Source organism: Rattus rattus, chromosome 1 (genome assembly GCF_011064425.1).
Source record: "Rattus rattus isolate New Zealand chromosome 1, Rrattus_CSIRO_v1, whole genome shotgun sequence".
NCBI lineage: Eukaryota > Metazoa > Chordata > Mammalia > Rodentia > Muridae > Rattus > Rattus rattus.
The window spans coordinates 70,090,739-70,115,233 of NC_046154.1; the positions used below are offsets into that span (position 1 = coordinate 70,090,739).

The 24,495-nt window shown below is 39.9% G+C and overlaps 1 protein-coding gene across 1 annotated transcript in view; it reads right to left on the bottom strand.

The window, feature by feature from the left end:
• The window catches only part of Ccdc171 (coiled-coil domain containing 171), a 197,631-nt gene that overhangs the window by 37,395 nt on the left and 135,741 nt on the right, over positions 1 to 24,495 (bottom strand). Inside the window, exons 18-20 of the mRNA XM_032902286.1 lie at positions 13,351 to 13,577; positions 12,896 to 13,078; positions 10,318 to 10,503 (exon numbers count right to left, since the gene is read on the bottom strand). Coding sequence (XP_032758177.1) covers positions 10,318 to 10,503; positions 12,896 to 13,078; positions 13,351 to 13,577 — 596 coding nt within the window. The remainder of the gene's footprint in view (positions 1 to 10,317; positions 10,504 to 12,895; positions 13,079 to 13,350; positions 13,578 to 24,495) is intronic.

The window sequence follows — 24,495 nt, forward strand, 5'->3', positions numbered from 1 at the left end:
TACGAACAAAAACTGTCTGTGGGGAAACACACTGCTCCTTTTTATGATTAACGCAAAACGAGACAACATGCTTTTCTGGTCCTTTGAAAGATCTTGACTTTGATAGGCTGCTTCCTGTATAGTAATATTAATACCTAATGCCAATAAGTATGGAATTAGAGGGATGTTCTTACACATGTGAAAAAATGTGGAACCTAAAATAAAACCCCTATCCAATGATTTAAAGGGAAAAAAATACCAGTATCTTTGACTCAGTGATTGTGCTTAGAGCTCTTCTCTGAGTATACAATCAGTCTGATGTTCATCTGAAGTGTCTATTTTGCTTGAAACAGTAAAGCAGGCTGGACTTGAAGTCACAGAGAGATGCCTGTCTCTACCTCCAAGTGCTGGAATTAAAGTCATGAGCACTGAATTAACTGCATCAAAATGGGTTTTTTATTTATTTTTTACATTACAAAATAATTTGATCATTTCCCCCTTCCCTTTCTTCCCTCCAAATCCTTCCACAGACCTCCTATTCTCTTTCAAATTCATGGCTTCTTCTATACACAGACCGACACCCACATAGACAGAAACAGGGTGGGTGGGACTAAATACAGACATACAACCTGCTTAGTCTGTGCAGCACTTCTTGTATGTATGTGGTGTGTATCTTTTCAGAGCTGACCGTTTAGTACTGGATAATCAGAAAGTGTACCCTCAAGTTTTAATAGTGAAAAATGCTACAACCTGAGTGAATAGTCACCACCAGGAAAATGATTAAATACATTGTATCCCATTCATGAGACAAAATATCACATAAATACACTTTGAAGGATTTTTAGTATTTTTATTTTGCTAAAAAAAAAAAAAACACTAAGTTTTAAGTAATCCCAATAACTGTTCCAAAATGGCAAACCTGTAAACCCATAAGCCCAGCTGCTGAAGGGTGGTCCTTAACTCATCTCCCTCACATCTACCTTCCAAATCAAAGCACAGCCTCGGCACCCTGACTCCTGCCGCCCTGCTGTAAGCCAGCATCGCATTCAGTCAGGAGTCTCCTGGAACCTCCTCATTTCTTTGTTTCTGCTGTTGTATACTCTAATGTGTGCCAGAATGAGGCTTGACAGTGCTGATGAAAACAGTACCTCTGCTACCTAAAAAACTGAATAAAAGTCCAGCATCTCTCTAGATTGATTTGGGAATTTTTAATAGTCATTATATACAAATGATAAGTGAGACTGCATAAAGGATTTATTATTAATTTTATAATAAGCATGCTTAGTTACAAAAGGCAGGTTAAGATGCCTGTAAAATAATTATGCAAAGTAAGTTGAACTATAGAATATAAAATGCTTTAAATGATTTTTAAAATGTAATCTAATCAAAGTGCTCAATTGAGAAGTGGTGGTTTGAATTTCAAATAACTGAGTGAGAACGAATGAAAAGAATACTTAGTTACCTATGAAAATATGCCTTTGAAAACAACTTTATGTCCTAAGCTTAAACTAAGAAGATGGGTATTAAATTTTAGTATGTGCTTTTCTGTTGTTCAGCCTAACGAAAATGAGAATGTCATTTTATGAATCTTTTAGCTTCCAAATTGAATTTTCTGTTAAGCTATTATTTATAAGGAGATATGAACACTGTTGCTTTCTTAATTCTTCTTCCTCGACCTTCAAATATAATTGACTACCCCATAGGTCTCAGTAGTGTAACCCATTAGGAAGATAAAAACATATGGGATTAAAGTAAAAAAAAGATAAGATTTTAAATTAAGTAATGATGTTAATAATCCTGCTCCATGAAAGTGAATTATATGATAGAATTAATTATTGTTAAACTCTGGGTGTGTCCATTAAAAGATGCTTAAATTGCTTCACATATTTTTCTTTTCATTAACATATATTCACAGTACTGAGTTATATAAGGATATTTTCACACAAGTATGCAAATTCGTTTTGGGTGCACACTCTTTTACCCTCTTTTTTTCTCCTCCCTACTATTGCTCCTGTCTCCATACACAGTTTTATTTCTAATTTCATGTTATTTATGTATATCTGTACATCTGCACTATATATTTACACATATAAGTATATGTGTGTATGTATGAAATCTAGGAACCACAAGAAAGAGAAAATATGGATTTGCCTTTGTGAGACTGGCTGGATTCACTTAATGATTCTCTCCAGCTGCATCTATTGTCCTAAGAACATGGCCTTTTCTTTATAGCTGAAACAAACTTCACTACAGATATATACCATGTGTTCTTAATTGTTTGAGAATTTCATGTAAGAACACACTATATTAACATCATTTCTACCTTTCTCTCTCCCTTCTCCAACTCCCCCAATATACCACCCACACCCACTCTGAAATTTACTCCTCTTGTATAGTTGGGGTGTGTGTGTGTGTGTGTGTGTGTGTGTGTGTGTGTGTGTGTGTGTGTGTGTATGTGTGTGTGTGTAACACACACCACTGAGTTCAGTTGCTGTTGCCCATATATCATCTGTTTAGTCTTTCACTTGATTGGGCAGGATCGTCCTAAGATATTATTTGAGGCTTTTGTGAAAGGCACTGTTTCTCTGATTCCTTCTTTCATTCGTCATTTTGATACGGGAAGGCTACTGATCTGGGGGTTAATTCTGGATCCTGCTACTTTGCTGAAAGTGTTTATCAGCTTCATGAGTAGAGCTTTTAGGGTCGTTTATATATGCAATCATATCATCTACGAAAAGGATACTTTTGACTTCTTTCTTTCCCATGTGTTCCCTTCCTGTCCTTCAGTTGTCTTACTGCTCTAAGACTTTGAGTACTATACTGAATAAATATGGAGGGAGTGACAGCCTTGTCTCGGTCCTGATCGTAGTAGAGATGCTTTGGGTTTCTTACTGTTTAGGTCAATACTGGCTGTGGAATGCTGAAAATTGCTCTGCGTTATATCGAGGTGCCCCTTGTATCTCTAGTCTCTCTAGGACATTTATCATGGAGGGATGTTGTATTTTGTCAGGCTTTTCTGAATCTATTGAAATGGTCATGTGGGGTTTTTCTTCCTTCAGTTTGTTTATATAGTGTAATACATTTATCACTTTACATATATTGAGCCATCCCTACATCCCTACGATGAAGTCTACTAGATCACAGTGATAATCACTTGGTGTGTTCTTAGATTCAACTAGCAAGAATTTCATTGAGAATAAAATAAACAAGTAAAATAACAAAATGAAAGTAAAATAATAAAATAACAAAATAAACAAGTATCTATGGAGGTCAATGATCTTTATTTTCCTATGTTTTTCAATATCTGACAATTAACATAAGATTACTGTCATATTTTATAATATTTAAAGATTTGACTAGCACATTTTATATTCATATCACTTGAGAAACAAATTTTCCTATTTGATGTTCAACCGTGTGACTTGTAATGCTAAATTCTGTATTCTCTACCTTCAGTAGCAACTTTGCTTAATGATTTCCAAGCTCTTTCTATAGGACTATAAAAGCTAGAGCACTTTCAAGATAATTTCTCATCTAAATCATCCTTGAATCATAATGGGAGTATACACTAAACTCTGTATTTGGGTGGAGACTGTGGGGTCCGTGCTTTAGTGACACACGTCCTATCTAGTCCCCAGAGCAGCTGCCAAGTTCCCATGCTCTCTAGAGCCCATTTCACAGGAGCCTCTCCTGGCTTCTAGCTCCATGAAAATAGATGTTCTCTAAGTCATGAGTTCTAAGGCCCAAATCTTCCTGTTTTGATTATCAACTCTGGCCTCCAACCTGTCTGCAAGCTCCACTGAGCTATTTAGACTTCCATTCCTGGCCCCTTGCTTCCAGTACTGAAATCTCTGCTCTCTTCAGTCCCCATTGTTTACCACAAATGTCACTTGTTACGCTGTCTGTATAGGGCTTCCATTTACCATCATTTAACTGTGTTAGAAAATCATTTCCAACGTGCTTATTATGTTGAAAAACTCAAAGTCTCTAAAGGTATCAGATCGTCTGAAACTCTGTCCTCGTGCAAGGATCAATGTCATTATTCAGGGACTAGATTAGTTGCCATGCACATGGACTCTGTAAAAACGATGTTCGGCTACCTTCCCTTTCTCCTGTACCCGTGCTGTCTCAGACTCTGCTCTCAGTCACAGGGTGATACAGAAAGGCCTTCACCAGATGCCTCATCTTCCTGGTAGACTTAAACCAGGAAAAATAAATGTCTGTTTGTATGAATTACCAAGCCTGTGGTGTTCTGTTACAGCACCCAAGGACTAAGACACCCCTCCATGTAGGACTGAGCCATGCACAACTTATTCTTTTGTTTTATGTTTGTTTGTTTGTTTTGCAATATTCAAATATGTCAGAAATCCTTAGCTCACAGGCCATAGCCTGATAGAACTTAACATAGTAAGAAAAAGAAAACATACAGTTATCTCAATGGGTTCGCAGAATACCTTTTTCAATATCTAACACCAATTCATGATTTTTAAAATATGGACAATCTCGGAATAAAATCCCCTTGACACTCTCCAAAATCCAACTAAAAACCAAAGAAAATGTCCATCCTTTTACATTTATTTACTGTGTGTGTGCACCATGCATGTGGTGGGTACACACACACCACTGCTTGACTATGCGGGTCAGAGGACAACTGTGGGGGTTGTTCTTCCCTTCTGCCACACGAGACACCCACACACACTAAGTTAATCCCTGAATACCTGTAAACAAACAACTGAAACTAAAATCCTTAAAAATGTAGCTATCGTCAGATAATATCATAGTAACTTTTTATTCATCTGTATTTTCTGTGCCTTCTACTCATGAATTGTTTTATTTTATAAATACAAAGATATAAATCTTACTGTTTTAAAATCTTATGAAAACCGTAGAAGAACATCTATCAGGTTTATAATTGCTTTCGAATGGTATCTTAATTTAGTCTCAGGAAAACCCTGTAACTTGGGTATCGTTATCCCCATCTCTACAGGAGAAATAAGGCTGAGAGAGGTTAAGTAGTTTGCTCGAGTGACAGACCTGGGATTTGAATTAGAGAATCCTTGTTCCAAGGCCAGTTGTTCTTTTCCACTGAACCATGCTACCTCCCACAAGAGAACATTTTTGCATTACCACCTGCTAGTTCTAATTAAGAGATAGTAATTAAACAATTTTCCACTCCTGACAACAATATTTAAGCGACTCATATTTTAAAGAAACTAATATAAGCGACTCTCTCAGCTGGAAGATATGATAATGCAAACGTAAGTGCCAACGCTTACAGGGACTCCCGGATGACGCTGTCAATTATATTGCCTATTTATAGGATACGAAGCCCAAAAATATTCAATGACAAGTATACTTGTAAAAATGCTGAATTTGATTAGTAATCAAAGAAATATAAAGTAAAATAACAAACATATGTATTAAGTTTGCAAAAATTATAGGAATAGTAACTGCCAGGTTGGGCAACCGTACAGTTCTCAAACATCTAAGAACTAATGTCATTCATTAAAAACTTGCTGTGAGGCAACTGATAATACATGCACTTCAGAAATGTCCGTGGGAGACCAGGTGTGGTGGCATATGCCTGCAATCTCAGCGCCTGAAGGCTAGCACATGGGGATCAGGACTTCAAGGTCAGTCTGGACGTCATGGACTCTATCTCAACAATAAAATTGTTTGCGGCCTTTGACCAAGTAATTCCTCATCTAGGAGTTAATTTTGATTAAGAAATCATATATATATATATATATATATATATATATATATAGAGAGAGAGAGAGAGAGAGAGAGAGAGAGATTTAGATATAGATATCTTATACTTCTCCAAAGGAAAAAATGAAAGATGAGGGAGAATATGGGATAAATCTGAATTTATTAGTAATAACTTTGCTTATTAAAGTACAGATACATCCCATCTTTAACAGAGTCTAGAAAGGGGAGAATGCTGGTTAGATGGTTACAGTCAGACATGAAGAATAAATCCTGGTACTCTATTCTTCAGTGACTATAGTTAATAATATTATTTTAAAATCACTTTAAAAAGAGTAGATGTTAAAGGATGTGTCTTACAAAGAAATATATGAATAACAGATACATTAATTATGTTGAAATGACCCTTTTACAATTATGCATTTGGTTTTTAAATACTATCCTGTACCCTATAAGGATATGCTACTGTATATATGCATATATACATATATGTATGTATGTATATATACATATATATACACACATGTATATATATGTGTGTGTGTGTGTGTGTGTATGTATGTATGTATGTATGTATGAGTTCAGAGCACTGGTATCATTTCTCAGACTTGTCACTTTGCTTCTTGACATAGCATTGCTCACTAGCCTAAGTTCACTGATTAGGCAATTCTGGCTGGCCAGCAAGTACCAGGAATCCAACTATTTCTGCCTCACCAGCACAGCATTACAGGCACGCCACCACACCTGGTTTTTTAACTTGGGTGCTGGGGATAAGCTCAGCTTCTCACTTGGCAAGCAGTTTACCACTGAGCTATCTGCTCTATAACAGTTTCCTCCCAAATTCAAAAATTCTATCAGGAAGCTCTTCAAGTAGAGAGATAAACAAGTTAGCTTCAGGAAGTCCCTGAAACTGACCAGATTTACTAGGCCCCTCCCTCCCAGAGTAAGCCCCAAATGTGATGACAGTCACTCTCAGGTAAGCCAAGCTGAAGAGAAGACTCTTAGCTAAACCCAGCTACCAAGAAGACTCTCAGAAGAGCAAAAGCTGCAAAGAAGATGCTGAACCCAGACTAGCTGCATAGAAGACGTTTAGACCAGAGTCACTTAGAAAGAACACTCTTCAACCTGTTGAGCTGCCTACAGGTTGTGCAGTATGCTTTGGGTTCACAGATTTATGAAATGTCACCCGTGCTGGGGTGTGCCTTGGTGATGCTGCTGTCTTTGAGTCATTTCTGCTCCTGTAAGTCACCCCTTACCCATACTCTTGTAATTAAAACTCACTGGTTCACCACAATGGACTCTGATAGTGTCTGTACTTTGGTCAATTGTGGGCTCCCTACCCAGGACAAGTAGACATGTGTGCTGCATCTCCCCAGGAAAAGTTCTGTACACAACACAATCTTTCCAAGTACAAGTATATAGATGGTGTCAATCAATAAAGAAGAAAGTGAAATGTTACATATATTAAGGAATCCAATTTCAAAAACCATTATTAGGAACTCTGCTAGACCTTAGTATGCACCCAGCTTTGCTCCTTCCTATGGACCCTCTCAACCCTCCCTTCTATACATCCCCATTCCTTCATGTCAGCCTAATGCCTGAAAACATCTATCTGGGATAGCAGTGGTCATAATGGGCTGGGACTCAAGTAGGTGAATCACATTCTCCTTCCTGTCCATCACAGCATCACAGCAGCTCTATTCTCACCCTCAGCCCTGTAACAGCCTGTTTGCAGGTGGCCCTCCTCCCTCCTCAATGCCATTCACTGGATACCTGATACAGACCCAGAGTCCTTAGCCCTTTCATCCCTGTTTCTCCAGATCATTCTTTGTCTTACTGCAATGTGCTTATAGAAGGCTCTTCTCCCACCATACCTCCAACTCCCTGGGGACCTGTGACTGTGTCCTGATGGTATGGACAGGATCCCCAAAGATCTTTCCTGAAGCCCCTCTCAGCCTTTCTCCTAGCCCACCTCTCGCCCTCTGCCACCCACAAACTGAAGAAGCATTCTCTATTATGCAACCCACATCTACCACATTTTCCTAAGATCTAGACTAGGCAATAGAAACTGATCAACACAGCACCCACCCAACAAACACAAGACCAGACATGAGCACCTAGAATCACCTCGATCATCCTAACTCCAAAAGGCTAGACACCAGCACAAAACGCACAAAATTTAATAGCCAAAACAATATGCCTCCACTAGAACCAGTAACCCTGCTACAGTAGGCCCTGATAAGTGTAATATGACGGAAGCACAAGACACAGACTTCAAAACAACAACTATGAATACATTCAAGGACCATGAGGCAGATATGAATGAAGAAGATATAAAAGACGTCTGTGAAAACACAAACACTGGAATAAAATAGTGAACACAGCTCATGGTGTAAAAGGAGAATGCAAAGAAATAGTCATTAAAGAAACCCAAACAAAAATAAAACTGGAAGTGAAAATTTAAGAAGTCAGGCAAGATCCTCAGAGGTAAGCCTCATAAACAGACTACAAAACAGGGAAGACAGACTCTCAGGCACTGGAGACAAGTAGAAGAAATGGATACCTCAGTCAAAGAAAATGTTAAATCTAAAGACATCCAGTCACAAAATATCCAGGAAATCTGGGACACTATAAAAAGATCAAATCTAAGAAAACAGGAATAGAGGAAGGAGAAAAAGCACAAATCAAAGGAATTCATCCTGAGGAAAGTAATCTAGACTCCCATATAAGTATTTGATGCATTCTCCTATGTGTAAATGCTAGCTAGATCTCAAGCTTCTGATAGGCATGCAACAATCCCTATGACCACTGAAGTTAGGTACAGTAAAGAGCTAGGGGACCCCAAGAGAGTAAAAATACATCATGTAGTTATGGAAAGACAGAGGAGAGAACAGGAGGCTTAAATAGGAAGGAAAAGGAACTTGTAGAGGAATTTTAACCCAGCAACATGGCCTCTCTGGCAAGGGATCACATCCAAAGACCTTCTAAGTCCGTGTGATCCAGCCAGAATGTAGGTACACTCTGGATTACAGTATGATATTGCTGGATACAGACATGCCCTTAGTACACACCTTTAAACCCTAACAATGAAAGTAAGGTTAGTCAGTAGAAGGAAACAGCCACGTTTGAAAGTGGAGTCTAACTGAGGGAGAGACAAAATGACAAACTGGAGAAAGATTTCACAGAATAGGATATGGTCAAATTATTTACCACAAACTGATGGTAAAGCCCTATGCTGAGGACAACACTCACACATCTCATGAAACACAGAGAAGCTGAGTTGGTGCCTAAGTAGAGGCTTCACACCTACTAACTAGTATTCATGATACTAGATAGTACTCTAAACACTACCAGAGAGAAAAGTAACTACCAATCCAGCTACCAACCCCGAAATCCACCAAAGTGACATGCCTTTATGACATGCTGTGGCAATAGTGGCACATATGTTGTAGGAGTCACCAACACACTCTCTGCTTAGATTGAAGGTCTACTCTACAAGATAGAAACCATTCCTGGCACTACCTAGGTGGCCAGGGGCATAGGGAAAAGCAAACATAGCAAAAGCCTAACTCCTAATGATATTCTGCTATATCAGTGCCTCTCTGAGGCATCAGCAGAGAAGCGTCTTCCTACGGTAGATAGAAACTGATACAGAGACCCATGTGCAGACAGTAAGAGACTGAAAAATTCAGTCCTCAATGAGATTGTTTTCATCAAACCCTTCCCCTCAGGACCCAGGGAGCTATGTGGAGGAAGACACAGAAAGACTGTAGAAGTCAGAGGGAAATGATGACATCAGGGAAAGAGTGGCTCCTCAGACACAACAGGACTGAAGCAAATATGAACTCACAAAGACTGTGGCAGTAGGCTCGGGGAGTGCACAGCTCAAGTCAAACAGGATCCCAATGCTGAGTGGGAGAAGCAGACATAGACTCCTATCCCTAACAAGAAGCATCCCTCAACCGATCTCCACTTGCAAAGGAAAACTTAGCTTTTCCAATGGAATCTCACCTCACATATCAACCACACCTAAGGATAGGGAGTACACAGTCAACACAAAATGAACCCGATGCTGGTTTGTAGATGTTTTCACTCCTATGTTACAGTTTCTGAATTTGTGTTTTTATACTGTGTGTGTGTGTGTGTGTGTGTGTGTGTGTGTGTGTGTGTGTGTGTGTGTGTGTGTTTCCTTTTTTATTATTCTGGTTTGGGGTTTTTGTTTGTTGGTCTATGTTTTCTAAAGAGAGAGAATAAAGGGTGTGGAGTTGGTAGCTAGGCAGATGGGGAAGATTTGAGAGGAAATGGGAGAGAGGAAGCATGATCAGAATATATTATATTAAAAGTTGTTTTCAATAAAAAATACTTTTGAAAAAATTACTACTAGAAAAACACTTCCTTTGTATTCGGCCAGTCATTAAAGCCCACCTTTACGGTTTCCATGTATGTCCTTACAGCCTGTAAGTGTCAGTCCTTACGGTGGAATGACACCACACCATCCTTATGAGCCACTTACAGGGAAAGAGTTCGCACCTATGGGTCTATCCCCTGTCCGGCAGCTATACATGGCACACATGAACACACCAGGATCCACGCAAAGAGCAAATAACTCTTATACAAGAGATGCTCTACCTTAACAGCTTCCCCGAGAGTCTGGTTTTTGTCAGCTTCCTCGCTGGAGTGCAATTCAAGTCTGTAGTTCAACTCCTGCAGTTGGTGGGCCTGTTCATTCAACAGCAATTGTGCCTGCTGCTCCCGCAGCAACGCATTGTTTAGTTCTTCACATGCGCTTTCAAACTTCTCGTGGGTGATCAATTTCTTTAAAAAGAAGAGGAAAAATCAGCGGCAAGCCAACTGTATTGCCGTGCTATTTGTTCTTTCAGAGTTGCATTTACCAACATAATGAATACAATACGGGGCTGGAGATATGGCTCCGTGCTGAGGAGCACTGACTGCTCCTCTAGCAGATCAGAGGGCAGTTCCCAGCACCCGCAGTGTGGAGGAAGGGCGCCACCACCTACGACTCCAGCTCCAGGGGACCTGAAGTCCTTTTCTGGCCTCCACAGGCAGCTGGACACATATACCCACACAGCGTACATAAACAGAAATTTGCAAAATAATATAATGCAAACATTTCTATGAATTTATTATAAAACAAAACATAAAATTTGTTTTCCTCAAAATAAAAAGTCAAGTTAAACTATCACTCAAAGCCTTTAAGAACAATACTCAAATGACAGTAAGGATTCAAATGATTCCCTATGTCTGTGTTTACTGGGCTACTGTCTCAGATGGATCTCTCTGGCCCAGTACCCTCCGTCTGGCAGTTCCCAGCCATGCTCACACTATCATGCTACCTTGTTTTATTTTTCACAGTCATTATAGTTAGCAAAATCTGCCTTACTTGCTTTCTTGCCTATATACATCTTGCACGAGGGTAGCTGCACTGAACTGAGAACTCATTTAGCTTTCTCATCCAACACAGAGAATAATTAAAGCATATTCTATATGCTATGACATAAGGTGACTGCAGTATGGTGACTGCTCTCTGTGAGAGCACTCTGGAAAGCTGACAACAGCTCCCACGGGCCACCAGTCCTTAAAGGCGCATGGGATCTAGGTCAGACATACTCATCCGTCCCTTCTTCAAGGTGTTTGAGTTGGTAAAACAAGAAACCTGACATTGTGGTCTTGAAGTGAAAAGAGAAGAATGTCTCACAAGAGGCATGTCTACAATGCACATGTGGAAATAGGGAAGCACACCCATCTCTTCGTCATACCAACTGCACATGTTCAAGAATCAGAGCCTCCGCTGTGAAAGGGGATTTAACGTGGAGTCACCTCATTTATCACAGACATGACGCCACTGATTTGAGTTCCTTTAAAAAATCTAGATATTGAAGAATAAAAATCATACTTCACTGTATCTATCTAGAAAATATAAATTACTACCATCCTAATGATCACTCAGTTTTCTCAGAAATAGAATAAAAATCGTTTCTTTGGGGCCCAGAAATTATGCAACTCATAGAAAAAGAAAGCGTTGCTTGATATACATTTAAGGATAAATTTATACCACGAGTACATAGATGAGGCTAAGTAATCTAATTTACTCAAAATATTCAAATTATAAGAGAGAAAAAATATGAGAATAAAATTACTGAAAAACGTAAGAGAGGAGAGTTTTGTCTCCTCCACAAACAGTGGGCTCCTCAACAGAGGGCATGCAAAAGCGAAGTTTCCTGAGGGGAAGCACTCCTGCCGGACCACTGCTACACCACCACCAAGTTTCTCGCTGCTTCTCTCTACGGAGTCCTGACAAAAGCAGCCCAACTACTCAATGTAAGGCTGACAACACGCGTGTTGTTAGCAAAGAATCTTCCATTATCTGTCATTTTTACGTGTTTGTTTTGGCAAAACATCTTTTTTCCTGTGTCTGCTTTAGCTAAACATCCCTTTGTGAGTCTGCCTTAGTCTTTTATCTGTGTCCACTTCAGGAAAACACTCCATCACCAGTTTGCTTCAGCAAACACCATCCAAACTGATGATGGTTTTCAAAAGACCCTAAGTTTTTTTCACACACACACACACACACACACACACACACACACACACACACACACACACACACACACACACTGATAATTACTTAACTAATTAATTAGTAAGATTCTGGGTATACAATCCCAGGCTTAAGGGCAGGCTCTGTGCTCAGCAGTAAATGGCCAACACAAAAAGAACTCAATGGCATTTTTAGAAGTTTTGTTTTTAACCTTCCAAGTCCTTTGCCTATATAGTTTCCAGTATGGTGGTTTATAGGAGTCCTGTATGCATCAACATATGTATCTCTGTGTCTACATGTCTCTCTTGTACTTTTTCTTTGGCTTTTTTTCTATATGTTTGTTTGCTTTGCTCCATTCTTGTTCATTAGTTTATTTTTATTATTTTTAGATGGCCTGTTTTCTAATGAAAAAGCAAAGGAAAGGGTATGGATTTGGATAGAAAAGGAACTGGAGATCTGGAAAGAGATGGGAGAGGGGAAACTAATCAGAATATACTGTCTGGAAAACCTATTTTCAATAAAATTGGAAAAAATGACAGAAAATTTTAAAACAAAGCAATCCTTTTGAAGAGACTTTGAATCATTTCTAATAATCGATCAGTGTTACAGAAGAGATAGAAAGGTATCACACAGCCATCGTTTGCTTACAGAGTGCTTGAATTCATTTAATTGTGTTTGCAGGCTCTGTGACTTGTCCAGCTCCTTTTTCATCTCGTGCATGGTTCGTTTGTATTCTGTCACCTCCAGACGCAGGGAGCGGCGCTCTACCTCAGCTGCGTGCAGCCTCTGTGTAAATCCAAATATTTGCTTTTGTAACGAGGCAGTGCTTTTCTGTTGTTAAAGAAGAATACATTTAGAAACATCAGTTACTAATTTACTAATAAGTCAATAGCAATGAGCATTTTACTAAATTAAATGTAATTCAAACAAAAAAAATGGCACTAGCTATTTCTAAACCAAGTAAGTACACTTATTCAAAGGGCTCTATTTTATTATGTTTGCATGAAACTAAATTATTCACATAGAATTGATTTGAACTATGCGTTTGAAACACGCTCTAACCCACAAATCCTAAAGTCAATACGAAATGAAACAGCACATACCATAATGGGCATGTGGCTGCTCAAACCATACTTCAGGGCCAGCGTGTTCACTTTGTGAAGTCCTCGGGCCAGCCTCTGAACCAGGGAATCTTTGTCCACATAGGTTATGCTCCGGCTGCTACGCAGAGGTATACTTTCCATTGCCAAACTAATTTTATCCATCAGTTTTGCAAAAGAATTCTTGGCTGCACCTATGAGTAAATGTCCACAAATCCTGGAATTTGGATCTTCAAAGAAAAAAAAAGAGCACAAACTATGAGTGGCCTTGTGTTGATTTCACAATGTTACTGATCACGATACAATGATTTCCAGTTACACAGTTCTCGTTCAGTTGTAGTAACCTTTCTGAAAAGCTGAGCACGGGCAGTGACTCACTGTTGAACCGTGCTCTGATAGAAGCCCTCATGGCCTCACAGTCTGACCTTCACATGGAATACTGTCATACTAGTAAGTCACCTTCCCTTTTTTCTCTAACACTTCCTATGATTTTGGCTTCTACACATAATTATGACTGCTTCTGAACTTGGTGCCATGATACTTATATTCTTGGACAAGAAAACACAATTTGCTTTGTTCCAGGACAGTTGAAATTCTACAACTACAATTACTTATTTCCTCGTGGGATTTCAGTAATCATCCTGCATCTAATGGACTTGAGGGTCCCCGTGTAGGCAACGCAAGCTGATTACTACCAGATAGTTAGGTCTGTAATTAATAATTATACTTAATGCTGATGAATGAAATTGTCACCACTCTTCCTACTAATTGATATTTCGGATAACCTAACCACTAGCAGCTCACTTATGCCTTCAGGAAAGTTATGTGATTTCATTTCCCCATCTAAGAAGCTTGTTCAGCTTAGGATGCCATCCATACGGAAGGGCTATTCTGAGAGATTCTTCAAATTCAAATCCAGTCTGTAAGTTCTACATTTCAAAAGTCTCTACTACCGGAGTTACTTTAAATCTTCTATCAAAAGCACAATAAAATTTAGTCAATGTTACAAAATCAAGATGTATTGTATTAATTGTAGAATTACAGTTCAAAATGAAAGGGCGACACTGGCCAAGGGGCAACCAGTGGTTTCCTGCGGCATTGAGAGCTGCCTCAGCAACCGCTGCAGCCCTCCTCAGTCAGCCTGTGCTCTGAGACCTGACCTGCATTCCCTTCTCCTCCCCAGCGTAGAAACAGGAGACATCTTCTACGCCATGTAGCAGCCAAAACTTGAAAACCACATTGCTTCAGAGTAAGACATAGAATAAAAGTTGCCAGCTTGATGAGAGAATATTGTACATATAAACTTTATTCATTAGTTCCCCTGCACTGACTTCAGAGAACATAAGGTGATGTGTCTTTGTGCTGTATGATAATCATTACAAACACATCAGTGACATGGACAAAGTCAAGATTAATTAAAATATGCTATGCCTTTGTTAATAACAAGTCATTTAAAAAGTAACGAATGACAAAAATTTACTAGCACAATGGGATGGCGTTCAGCACATCATGAGCGCAGTTAAGTAAGTAACTATCAAATATATTAAATAATTCATTGTAAAATTCTTCTGTTAATATTCAATATAACACATATTTCAATATCAAATACACATTCTCCGTGTCCTCAGCGGCACCGTATGTTTCTGTCTGGCCTCTGTCATTCCGGCTGTCTGTCTTCACCGTGCCAGGCTGGCATACCTGGATATCCTATGTATTTGTTGGATTAACCACATCCCGTTTTACTTTCACAGTGACTGCAACAACACTGAACTCAACAATGCATCCAAAATTACCAAGAGAAAGCAATGTTAATCTTCATGGTATATCAGAAATTACTTTTTAAGCAAATATAAGATCTGTTTTTAAATTTTTAATTAGTAGAAAGGTAAGGACATTTTCAATAAAAACAGCCTTAAAATAAAATTTCAACTACAATTAAATTTTAAAATCTACTATTTCTATTTTACTACATCACTGAAATGTGTTTGGTAGACTCTAACCTCTAATGAAGGAGAAAATTAAATGACAATACAATCCCACGAGGCCTTCTTCTGAATTGTTAAGAAGTTAGGAAAAGACACATCCTAAGCGTGTGTGCTGAACATCATAAATTACAGTCAGAGCACTAAATAATTTATGTTCTAAGAGGCATTTTTGCAATACAGCTCCCATTTTACCATATGAAGTACAACTGTATCATAAAGGAGGGAACGATGCTGTAGCACCAGGATTGCATACTTATTTACATGACAGAGAACAAAAGTCACTAAAAATCCTCTTGTTCACTTGTCTCAACCATTTTAAAATTTACACCTGGTTAAAAGCAATTTTTTCTTTATGTTAAATACATTTGCTAGTCACTCTCCCAACTTCCATGATGTGACGGTATAAAGAAGCAGACCACAGGTTACACAAGTACCTTCTCCAACAGAACAGGCGTACTTTCCACACAGATGAAATCTTCTGAGAAATGCCTAAGCTGCCGTCTGGCCTAGTAGTTCTAACCCTGGAGGTGGCAGGACCCCCCGAGGGGACAGAGAGCTACTACAGGGGTCCCCAGCTTGATCTTTATTTGCCATAATAAAATTCAGACATGAATAGCATATGCATGATAATATAATAACTAGAATAACTAGAAGTTGTTAGAAAACATTATAGAAATCTATTTCTACTGAAAATACAATCACCACATAGAAAACTAAACATATTTAGTTATTAGTGTATTTTCTAATTAAAATAAAGCTTTTCTGCTCAGACAGGGTGAGAAACCCCCTTTAAGCAAAGAGTAATGGTGAATTAACAATAAAGTATATAAAGGCATCAATGATGAATAATGTTAATAATGTCAGAAACGTTAGTAAGTTAACATTTTCTTCTAAATAAGTTCTCACAATGTAGCCCAGGCTGACCTAGACAATTCCCTATGTAGATCAGGCTTGCCCTGGAATCTTCCTGCTTTTGCCTCAAGGCTGCTGGTACTATAGGTATATAAAACCTGGCCTGGCTAAGGTCTTTGATCTTTAAAATACAGCAAAAACTTCTTATTAACAAAAATATAAATTCTCACTGCTTTGACCCTCCTAAATATGAAACTTCGGTCTTGACCTGAACACAATTAGGCTTCTGAGTTTGGTCCTTTTTAGCTGTGACATCTACAAAGTTTACTAAATATACAATAAGAAGTAAACTAGTAGCAACTACTAGCAAGGGTGTGTTGGGGTCATCTGTCTTCAAGACAATCAAGATGTCTTCCTTTAATTATAGGAAAGATGTACAATAAAATGTACTGGCACTCTACCTACCCTTGGATAGATTCAGAGATGTATTCAGAAACCAAAACTAGCACATTTCTATTGTTCCACTTTTAGCTTAGACCATTTGAAACAAAAAGTTCAGCTACCTGTATTCTACTCTCAGAATGATTGATGTTTCTGCCCTTCAGGGAATGTAGCATCCTCCCCTGTTTGAGGTAAATGATCTCTTGCAGGCACACCATTTGGATATCTAGAAGAGGTAATTTATCTCAAGTGGGCAAACACTATCACAAAAGCAAAAAGGTTGCCACCTGTCTAGTGTTTATAGAGGCAACGTGAAAACTGCAGTCTGCCCACTGCTTCTGAATACATCATCAAAGTTTATAAAAGTGGTCAGATACTGTAAGTGCTTTCTAAAAAGTGGCTTCAAGTTCTCATTATCAAACCTCCAGTTTCATAAGAAGGTAAAAGTAGTGTTAGTTCCATTAAGACATCAGTATTCAAGAAAGAGATAAAACAATGAACCTTTATAGGACATTTACATATTCAAAGCAAGTTCCTTTTTTCTGTAACAGACATATTAGCTAGGAACTCCTATTAGCCAGTGTCTTAGTTAGGGTTACTATTGCTATAATAAAGCACCATAACCAAAGCAACTCAGGAAGGCATGGGTTTACTTGACTCACAGTTCATCATCAAAAGCAGTGAGGGCAGAAACTCACACAGGGCAGGGCTCTGGAGGAAGGGGCTGAGGCAGAGGCCATGGAGGGATGCTGCTTACTGGCTTGCTCCCCACAGCTTGTTAAGCCCCTCTGTCTTATAGAACCCAGAACCATCATCCCAGGGATGGCGCTACCCACAGTGGGCTGGGCCCTCTATATTAATCACTAAGAAAATGCCCTACAGGTGTGTGTGTACCTGATCTTATAGAGGCATTTCCTTAATTGAGGCTCCCTCCTCTTAGAGACCTTAACTTGTATCAAGCGGACATAAAACTATCCAGCCCAGCCAGAGTTAACATGAGAACGTGAAGGCTGAAAAGGGACAAATGTACAAATAGTGTACAATAGCACACCTTTAAACGTCATTGTTCAAGCATGGTCAAGAGCACACTCTCTTTCCTAGAAGACAGCTTGTGTACGATTCAGAATATATTCTAAACGCTTAACTTTTAAAAAATAATCACTTACTGAATTTTCTTTAACCCAAGAATAAATACAGCAAGCAATACCTTTATGCTACACGGTACTCCTTGATGCTGGCATACATGACCACGGATTTCCTGAGGCTGGACAGAAAGAAGCCACAGTGGTGCTATCAGTACACAATCCTGACAGTTAAGGTGGTTTGAGTTTTCAGAAAGAAGCTGTAGCTCAGAGGCGGAGCACTGACCTCACGTGCACAAAGCCCTGGGTTTGATCCCCGCACTAGGGGAACCAAAGGAGGGGAAAGGAAGGCTGGGGAGTCCAGAAAGACACACAAGGGGATCTATGAGCACTGAAGTAAATGTTCTTGAGTGGTTTTAATATCCTCCCTTCTGTCTTCCAATGTCCCTACTCTTCACACTTCTTACGAACAGATAGCAAGATGCATGGCTCACAGGAGTGGCGCTGTGACTCTGGTGTAGGGTTCGTCCTTGTTACAGCACACACAAGTGCTTCACTCCTGTGGCCTCATGAGTTCACGTGTGTGCATCCGCTCACCGGCTGAGGAACAGTTCGGTCTGTTTTCACCTTGTTTTAAACTGTTGTTGGTGCTACGAGCATTTATGCTTACATTTTTTATATAGATACATGTCATCGAAAAAATACTGAAATTGCTAGCTTATAATAGCTCAATGCTAACATTTTAAGAAACCACAAAACTGTTCCAAAGAAGCTCAGCACAGTTACACTTTCCAACAGTATGTGAACGCTTTCACATTTTACCTTTCTTCTTTCCCTTCCTGGGAAACATAATCCTGCAGAGTGGACAGGCACCAATATGAAGATGATAAGGATGGCAGAGAAGAACTATACTCTGGACTTGTATAGATCTCTAGACTCTCTATTACGAAGAAGAGAGAAAATAACCAGTTTTATTATGGTACTTTAAATGGGGTTTTCTGCAGAGTACAAAGAACTCTGGCAGCCCCCCAAATATACAATATGATTTTATTAGAGAAAGAAAACTTCTCTTTAACTATACATAGTAATTAACAAACCCACCTTTCCTTTCCATTTATGTGTAAATGCTTGCATGTGTATGTGTATGTGTGTGTGTGTATGTGTGTGTGTGTGTGTGTGTGTATATGTCGAGGTCAGAGGTTGATGTCCAACTCGGCTACTCCAGCTAACAATCATGCTCCGGGGAAGCTCTGGCATTGCACGCAGCCTGTCACACCCACTCAGCCTTTATGAGGGTGTTGGGGATCCAAACTCCAGTCCATGTGCTTGCAAGGCAATGCCTGACAAACTGAGCCACCCCCCCCAGCCTCAAAACATCTTTTTTTTTTATCATTTGCAACTATTAAACATTTATTAAAACATAAATGTTCTTTGATAAACATAGGATGGTTTTTAATATCAGAAATTCTTCATACCTGACTTCTTGTATTAAGTTTAGGAACTACGTTGCATGTTCCCTTCTTATACACATGGTAGCTGCCACATTCAGGACCTACCAGCACAAACTGGAGCTCTCTCATGATACCACATGATGCTAATAGACTCTACAACACACTTTGGAAATTACTGATGATTGGGAGAGAAGATGTAAATAGATGAAATAACTAATTAATTAATAATTTTTAAAAAAGCAGAGGGGGATCTGGGAGTGGGAGAGGGTGGAAGAGACAAGGGCTTGGAGTAAGAAAATTAACCAAAAACAATGACTAAGTGAAAGAAGCCCAAAACTCTGTAAGGTTTTAAAAAAAAAAAAACTGGATTTTTTTTATTTACATTTCAAATGTTATTCCCTTTCCTGGTTTCCAGGACATAAGCCTCCCCATCCCATCCCCTTCCCCTTCCCCTTCTAATAAGGGTGTTCCCCTTCCCCAACCACCCCCGCTTTTGTACCCCCCAACATTCCCCTATACTTGGAGGGGTGGTCCAGCCTTGGCAGGACCAAGGGCTTCTCCTCCCATTGGTGTCCAACAAGGCCATCCTCTGCTACATATGCAGCTGGAGTCATGGGTCAGTCCATGTATAGTCTTAGTCCCTGGGAGCTCTGGTTGGTTGGCATTGTTGTTCCTATCTTCAATCCTTTCTCTAATTCCTCCAACGGAGACCCCGATCTCATTTCAAGGGTTTGCTGCTAGCATTCACCTCTGTATTGTACATGCTCTGGCTGTGCCTCTCAGGAGACAGCTATATCCAGTTCCTGTAAGCATTCACTTTTTAGCTTCATCAATCTTATCTAGTTTGGTGGCTGCATATAGATGGGCCACATGTAGGGCAGGCTCTGAATGGCTGTTCCTTCCGTCTTTGCTCCAAACTTTATCTCCGTATTTTCTCCTATGAATATTTTTGTTCCCCCTTTTAAGGATTGAAGCATCTGCACTTTGGTCATCCTTCTTCTTGAGCTTCCTGTGGTCTGTGGATTGTATCTTGGGTATTTCAAGTTTTGGGCTAATATCCACTTATCAGTGAGTGCATACCATGCGTGATTTTTTGTGATTGGGTTACCTCACTCAGGATGGTATTTTCTAGTTCCATCCATCTGCCTATGAATTTCATGAAGTCATTGTTTTTGATAGCTGAGTAGTACTCCATTTTCTGTATCCATTACTCTGTGAGACAGGTGATACAACCATCTCTGATTTACACACAAAGAAACTATTGTGATTTCTTTTTTTTCTGGCTGTGTCTTTTGTTGTGTTGGAGATCGAACCTAAAACCCAAGTATGTTAGGAATAGCTAGATTTAAACCTATCATGTTTCAACACTTTTATTTTGAAAGGTTCTCACTAAGTGGACCAGGCTGGCCTCGAACTCACTCTGTAGTCGAGGTTAGCCTTGCATTATTGATCAATGTGGCTTAATCTCCCCATAGCTGAGATTACAGGCCTGGAGCACCAGGCACAGACCACATAAATTTAAATAGTTTATCCAGCACCAGGCAGCTGGTATCAGAATTCTTGTTTACATCTAAAATGCTGCCTCCACCAATTTTAGAATAAAATTAATAACCTGTACCTTAAGTATACTAAGATACATAAGTGTATTTCCATTAATGTTTGCACTTTTTTTTTTTTATTAACTTGAGTATTTCTTATATACATTTGAGTGTTATTCCCTTTCCGGTTTCCAGGCTAACATCCCCCCCCCCCCTTCCTTATGGGTGTTCCCCCTCCCAACCCTCCCCCATTGCCGCCCTCCCCCCGACAGTCTAGTTCACTGGGGGTTCAGTCTTAGCAGGACCCAGGGCTTCCCCTTCCACTGGTGCTCTTACTAGGATATTCATTGCTACCTATGAGGTCAGAGTCCAGGGTCAGTCCATGTATAGTCTTTAGGTAGTGGCTTAGTCCCTGGAAGCTCTGGTTGCTTGGCATTGTTGTACATATGGGGTCTCGAGCCCCTTCAAGCTCTTCCAGTTCTTTCTCTGATTCCTTCAACGGGGTCCTATTCTCAATTCAGTGGTTGTTTGCACTATTTTTAAGATGAAGTGACATATAGATCAATGGAATAGAATTGAAGAACCATGAATGAACCCACAGACTTATGGACATTTGATCTTTGACAAATCCATTCAGTGGAAAAAAGATATTATCTTCAACAAATGGTGCTGGTTCAACTGGAGGCCAGCATGTAGAAGAATGCAGACCGATCCATTATTATTTCCTTGTACAAAGCTCAAGTCCAAGTGGATCAAGAACCTCCACATAAAACCAGATCCACTGAATCTAATAGAGGAGAAAGTGGGGAAGAGCCTCAAAAGCATGGGCACTGGGGACAATTTCCTGAACAGTGCACCAATGGCTCATGCTCAAATGGGACCTCAGGAAACTGCAAAGCTTCTGTAAGGCAAAGGACACTATCAATAAAATGAAATGGCAACCTACAGATTGGGAAAAGATCTTCACTAGCCCTATATCTGAGAGATGGCTAATATCCAAAATATGCAAAGAACTCAAGAAGTTATAGACTCCAGAAAACCAAATAAACCAATTAAAAATGGAGTACAGAGCTAAAGAGAATTCTCAACTGAAGGATCTTGAGTGGCTGAGAAGCACTTAAAGAAATGTTCAACATCCTTAGTCATCAGGGAAATAAAAATCAAAACAACCCTGAGATTCCACCTCACACCAATCAGAATGGCGAAGATTAAAAAAAAAAAAAAAAAACTCAAGTACTGGTGAGGATGCGGAGAAAGAGGGTGTGTACCAGCTTGCAATCCATTGCTGGTGGGATAACAAGATGGAACAACCACTCTGGAAATCAATCTGACGGTTCTGCAGAAAACTGAAAATAGTTCTACCTGAAGACCCAGCTATACCACTACTGGCCATATACCCAAAAGATGCTCTACCATATCACAAGGACACGTGCTCCACTATGTTCATAGCAGTCTTATTTGTAATAGCCAGAAGCTGGAAACAACCCAGATGTTCCTCAACCAAAGAATGGATACAGACAATGTGACACATTTACACAATGGGAATACTACTCAGCTATCAAAAACAATGACTTTATGAAATCCTTAGACAAATGGATGGAACTAGAAAATATCATCCTGAGTGAGGTAACCAGACCCAAAAGGGCATACATACATGGTATATGCTCACTGATAAGTGGATATTAGCCATAAAGTTCAGAATAACCATGATACGACTCACAGACCATAGGAAGCTTAACATGAAAGAAGGCCCATGTGTGTGGATATTTCAATCCTACTTAAAAGGGGAAACAAAACAATCATGAGAGGCAGAGGGAGGGAGAGACCTGGGTGGGAGGTGGGGAGAAAAGATGGGCAGGATCAGGTATGGGGTGAGACAGGAGAGAAGCCCAGAGGGCCAGGAGAATGAAAAGAAATATGCAGCAGTGTGGGGTTGGGGTGGCGGGGGAACCTCTAGAAAGGCTCAGACACCAGCGTTGTGAGAGGATCCCAGAATTCAATGAGGATGACTTAAGCCAAAATGCCCAACAGTGGGGGGATGGAACCTAAAGAAACCATCTCTTGTAGACAGACCTGGCTCCCATTTGAGAAATGGGGCTACCCATCCATCTCAAAATTCTTGACCCAGAATTGTTCTTGTCTAAAGGAAATGCAGGGACAAAAACAGCAGACTCTGAAGAAAACACGGTCCAGTGACTGGCCCAACTTGGGATCCATCCCATGGGACACCCTGACACTCTTACTGATGCCATGTTGTGCCTCTTGCAGACAGGAGTCTAGCATGGCAGTCCTATGAGAGGCTCTATCAGAAGCTGACTGAGACAGATGCAGATACTTAACCCAACAATTGGACTGAGGTCAGGCACCCCTATGGGAGAGTTAGGGGAAGGACTGAAGGGGCTGAAGGACATTGCAACCCCATAGGAAGAACAACAGTCTCAACTAACCTGGACCCCTCAGAGCTCCCAGAGGCTAAGCTGCCAACCAAAGATGGGCTGGGCTGGGCTGTGGCTTTCCACTACATATGTAGTCAAGGACTGCCTTAGCTGGCCTCAGTGGGAAAGGATGTGCTTAATCTTGTTGAGGTGGGAGTGGGTGGGTAGGTGTGGGAGCACCCTCTCAGAAGCAAAGGAGAGAGGAGAAGGGTGAAGAACTCATGGAGGGAGCACCAGGAAGGAGGAAAACATTTTGATTGTGCTACAGAGATCCAGTAACAAAGCACCACAGTGCTGACCTGAGAACAGACAGATCAATGGGACTGAAGACCAGATATAAACCCACATAGGCCCAGGCCCTGATCTTGTATAATGTTTCAAAACCACACACTGGCAGGAACATGGCCCCTTCAACAAACAGTGCTGGGGAAAGTAAATTTCCACATGTCAAAAAATAAAACTAGATGCATACCTTGTACCTTGCACAAAAATTAATTCTAAATGATCAAAGACTTTAATGTAAGACCTGAAGCTTAGAAACTAGCAGAGGGAATACTGGTTTAAAAAAAAACATATTTCAAGATATAAACAAGGGTTTTCTGAAAAGTATCCCAGTAGCAAAAGAAATTTTAAGGACTGACAAATGGGATTACTTGCAAATAAAAAGCTACTGCTAGCAAAGAAAGCAATAATCGCCAGAGGAGACAGCCCACAGAATTGGAAAAAGTCTTTATCAATTATAAACAGACAGTGCGTTAATATCTAGAATGTATAAAGAACTGTAAAATTAGACACTGAAAAAAATCCAGCTAATAAGTACATTGATGATCTGAATAGATAAGTTCCAGAAGCAGAAATACAGATGGCTAGTAAGTACTAGAAAGCAGATGACAACAAGCCCTGGAGAAGACATGGGGAAAGAGAAGCCCTTTTGTACTGCCGGGAATAAACTGAGTCACTCACTTTGGAATTCAGTGTGGATGTTCTCAAAAAGCTACAAACAGAACTACCGTGTGACCGACTGCCCCACAGAGATACACATCTGCTATCGCTGCACTATTCACTACAGAGAAAGCTAAGCCATCCATCGGCAGATGAATACAGAAAGAAAATGTGGAACATATACAAAATGGAATGATTTTAACTGCAAAGAAAAGGGAAATTGTGATATTTAGAGGAAATGGACAGACAAATACGAAGTTTATTCTCTCACCAACAGATTTGAGAGGAGGAGGTGGGCCAGCAAGAAAGGGTGTGGGAAGGAAAGACTGAGAGAGGAGAATGACAGAGCACCATTACATATACACGTGAAATTGCCATAGTAAAACCCATTGACTAACCTTTAAAAATTGATTTTAAGATAA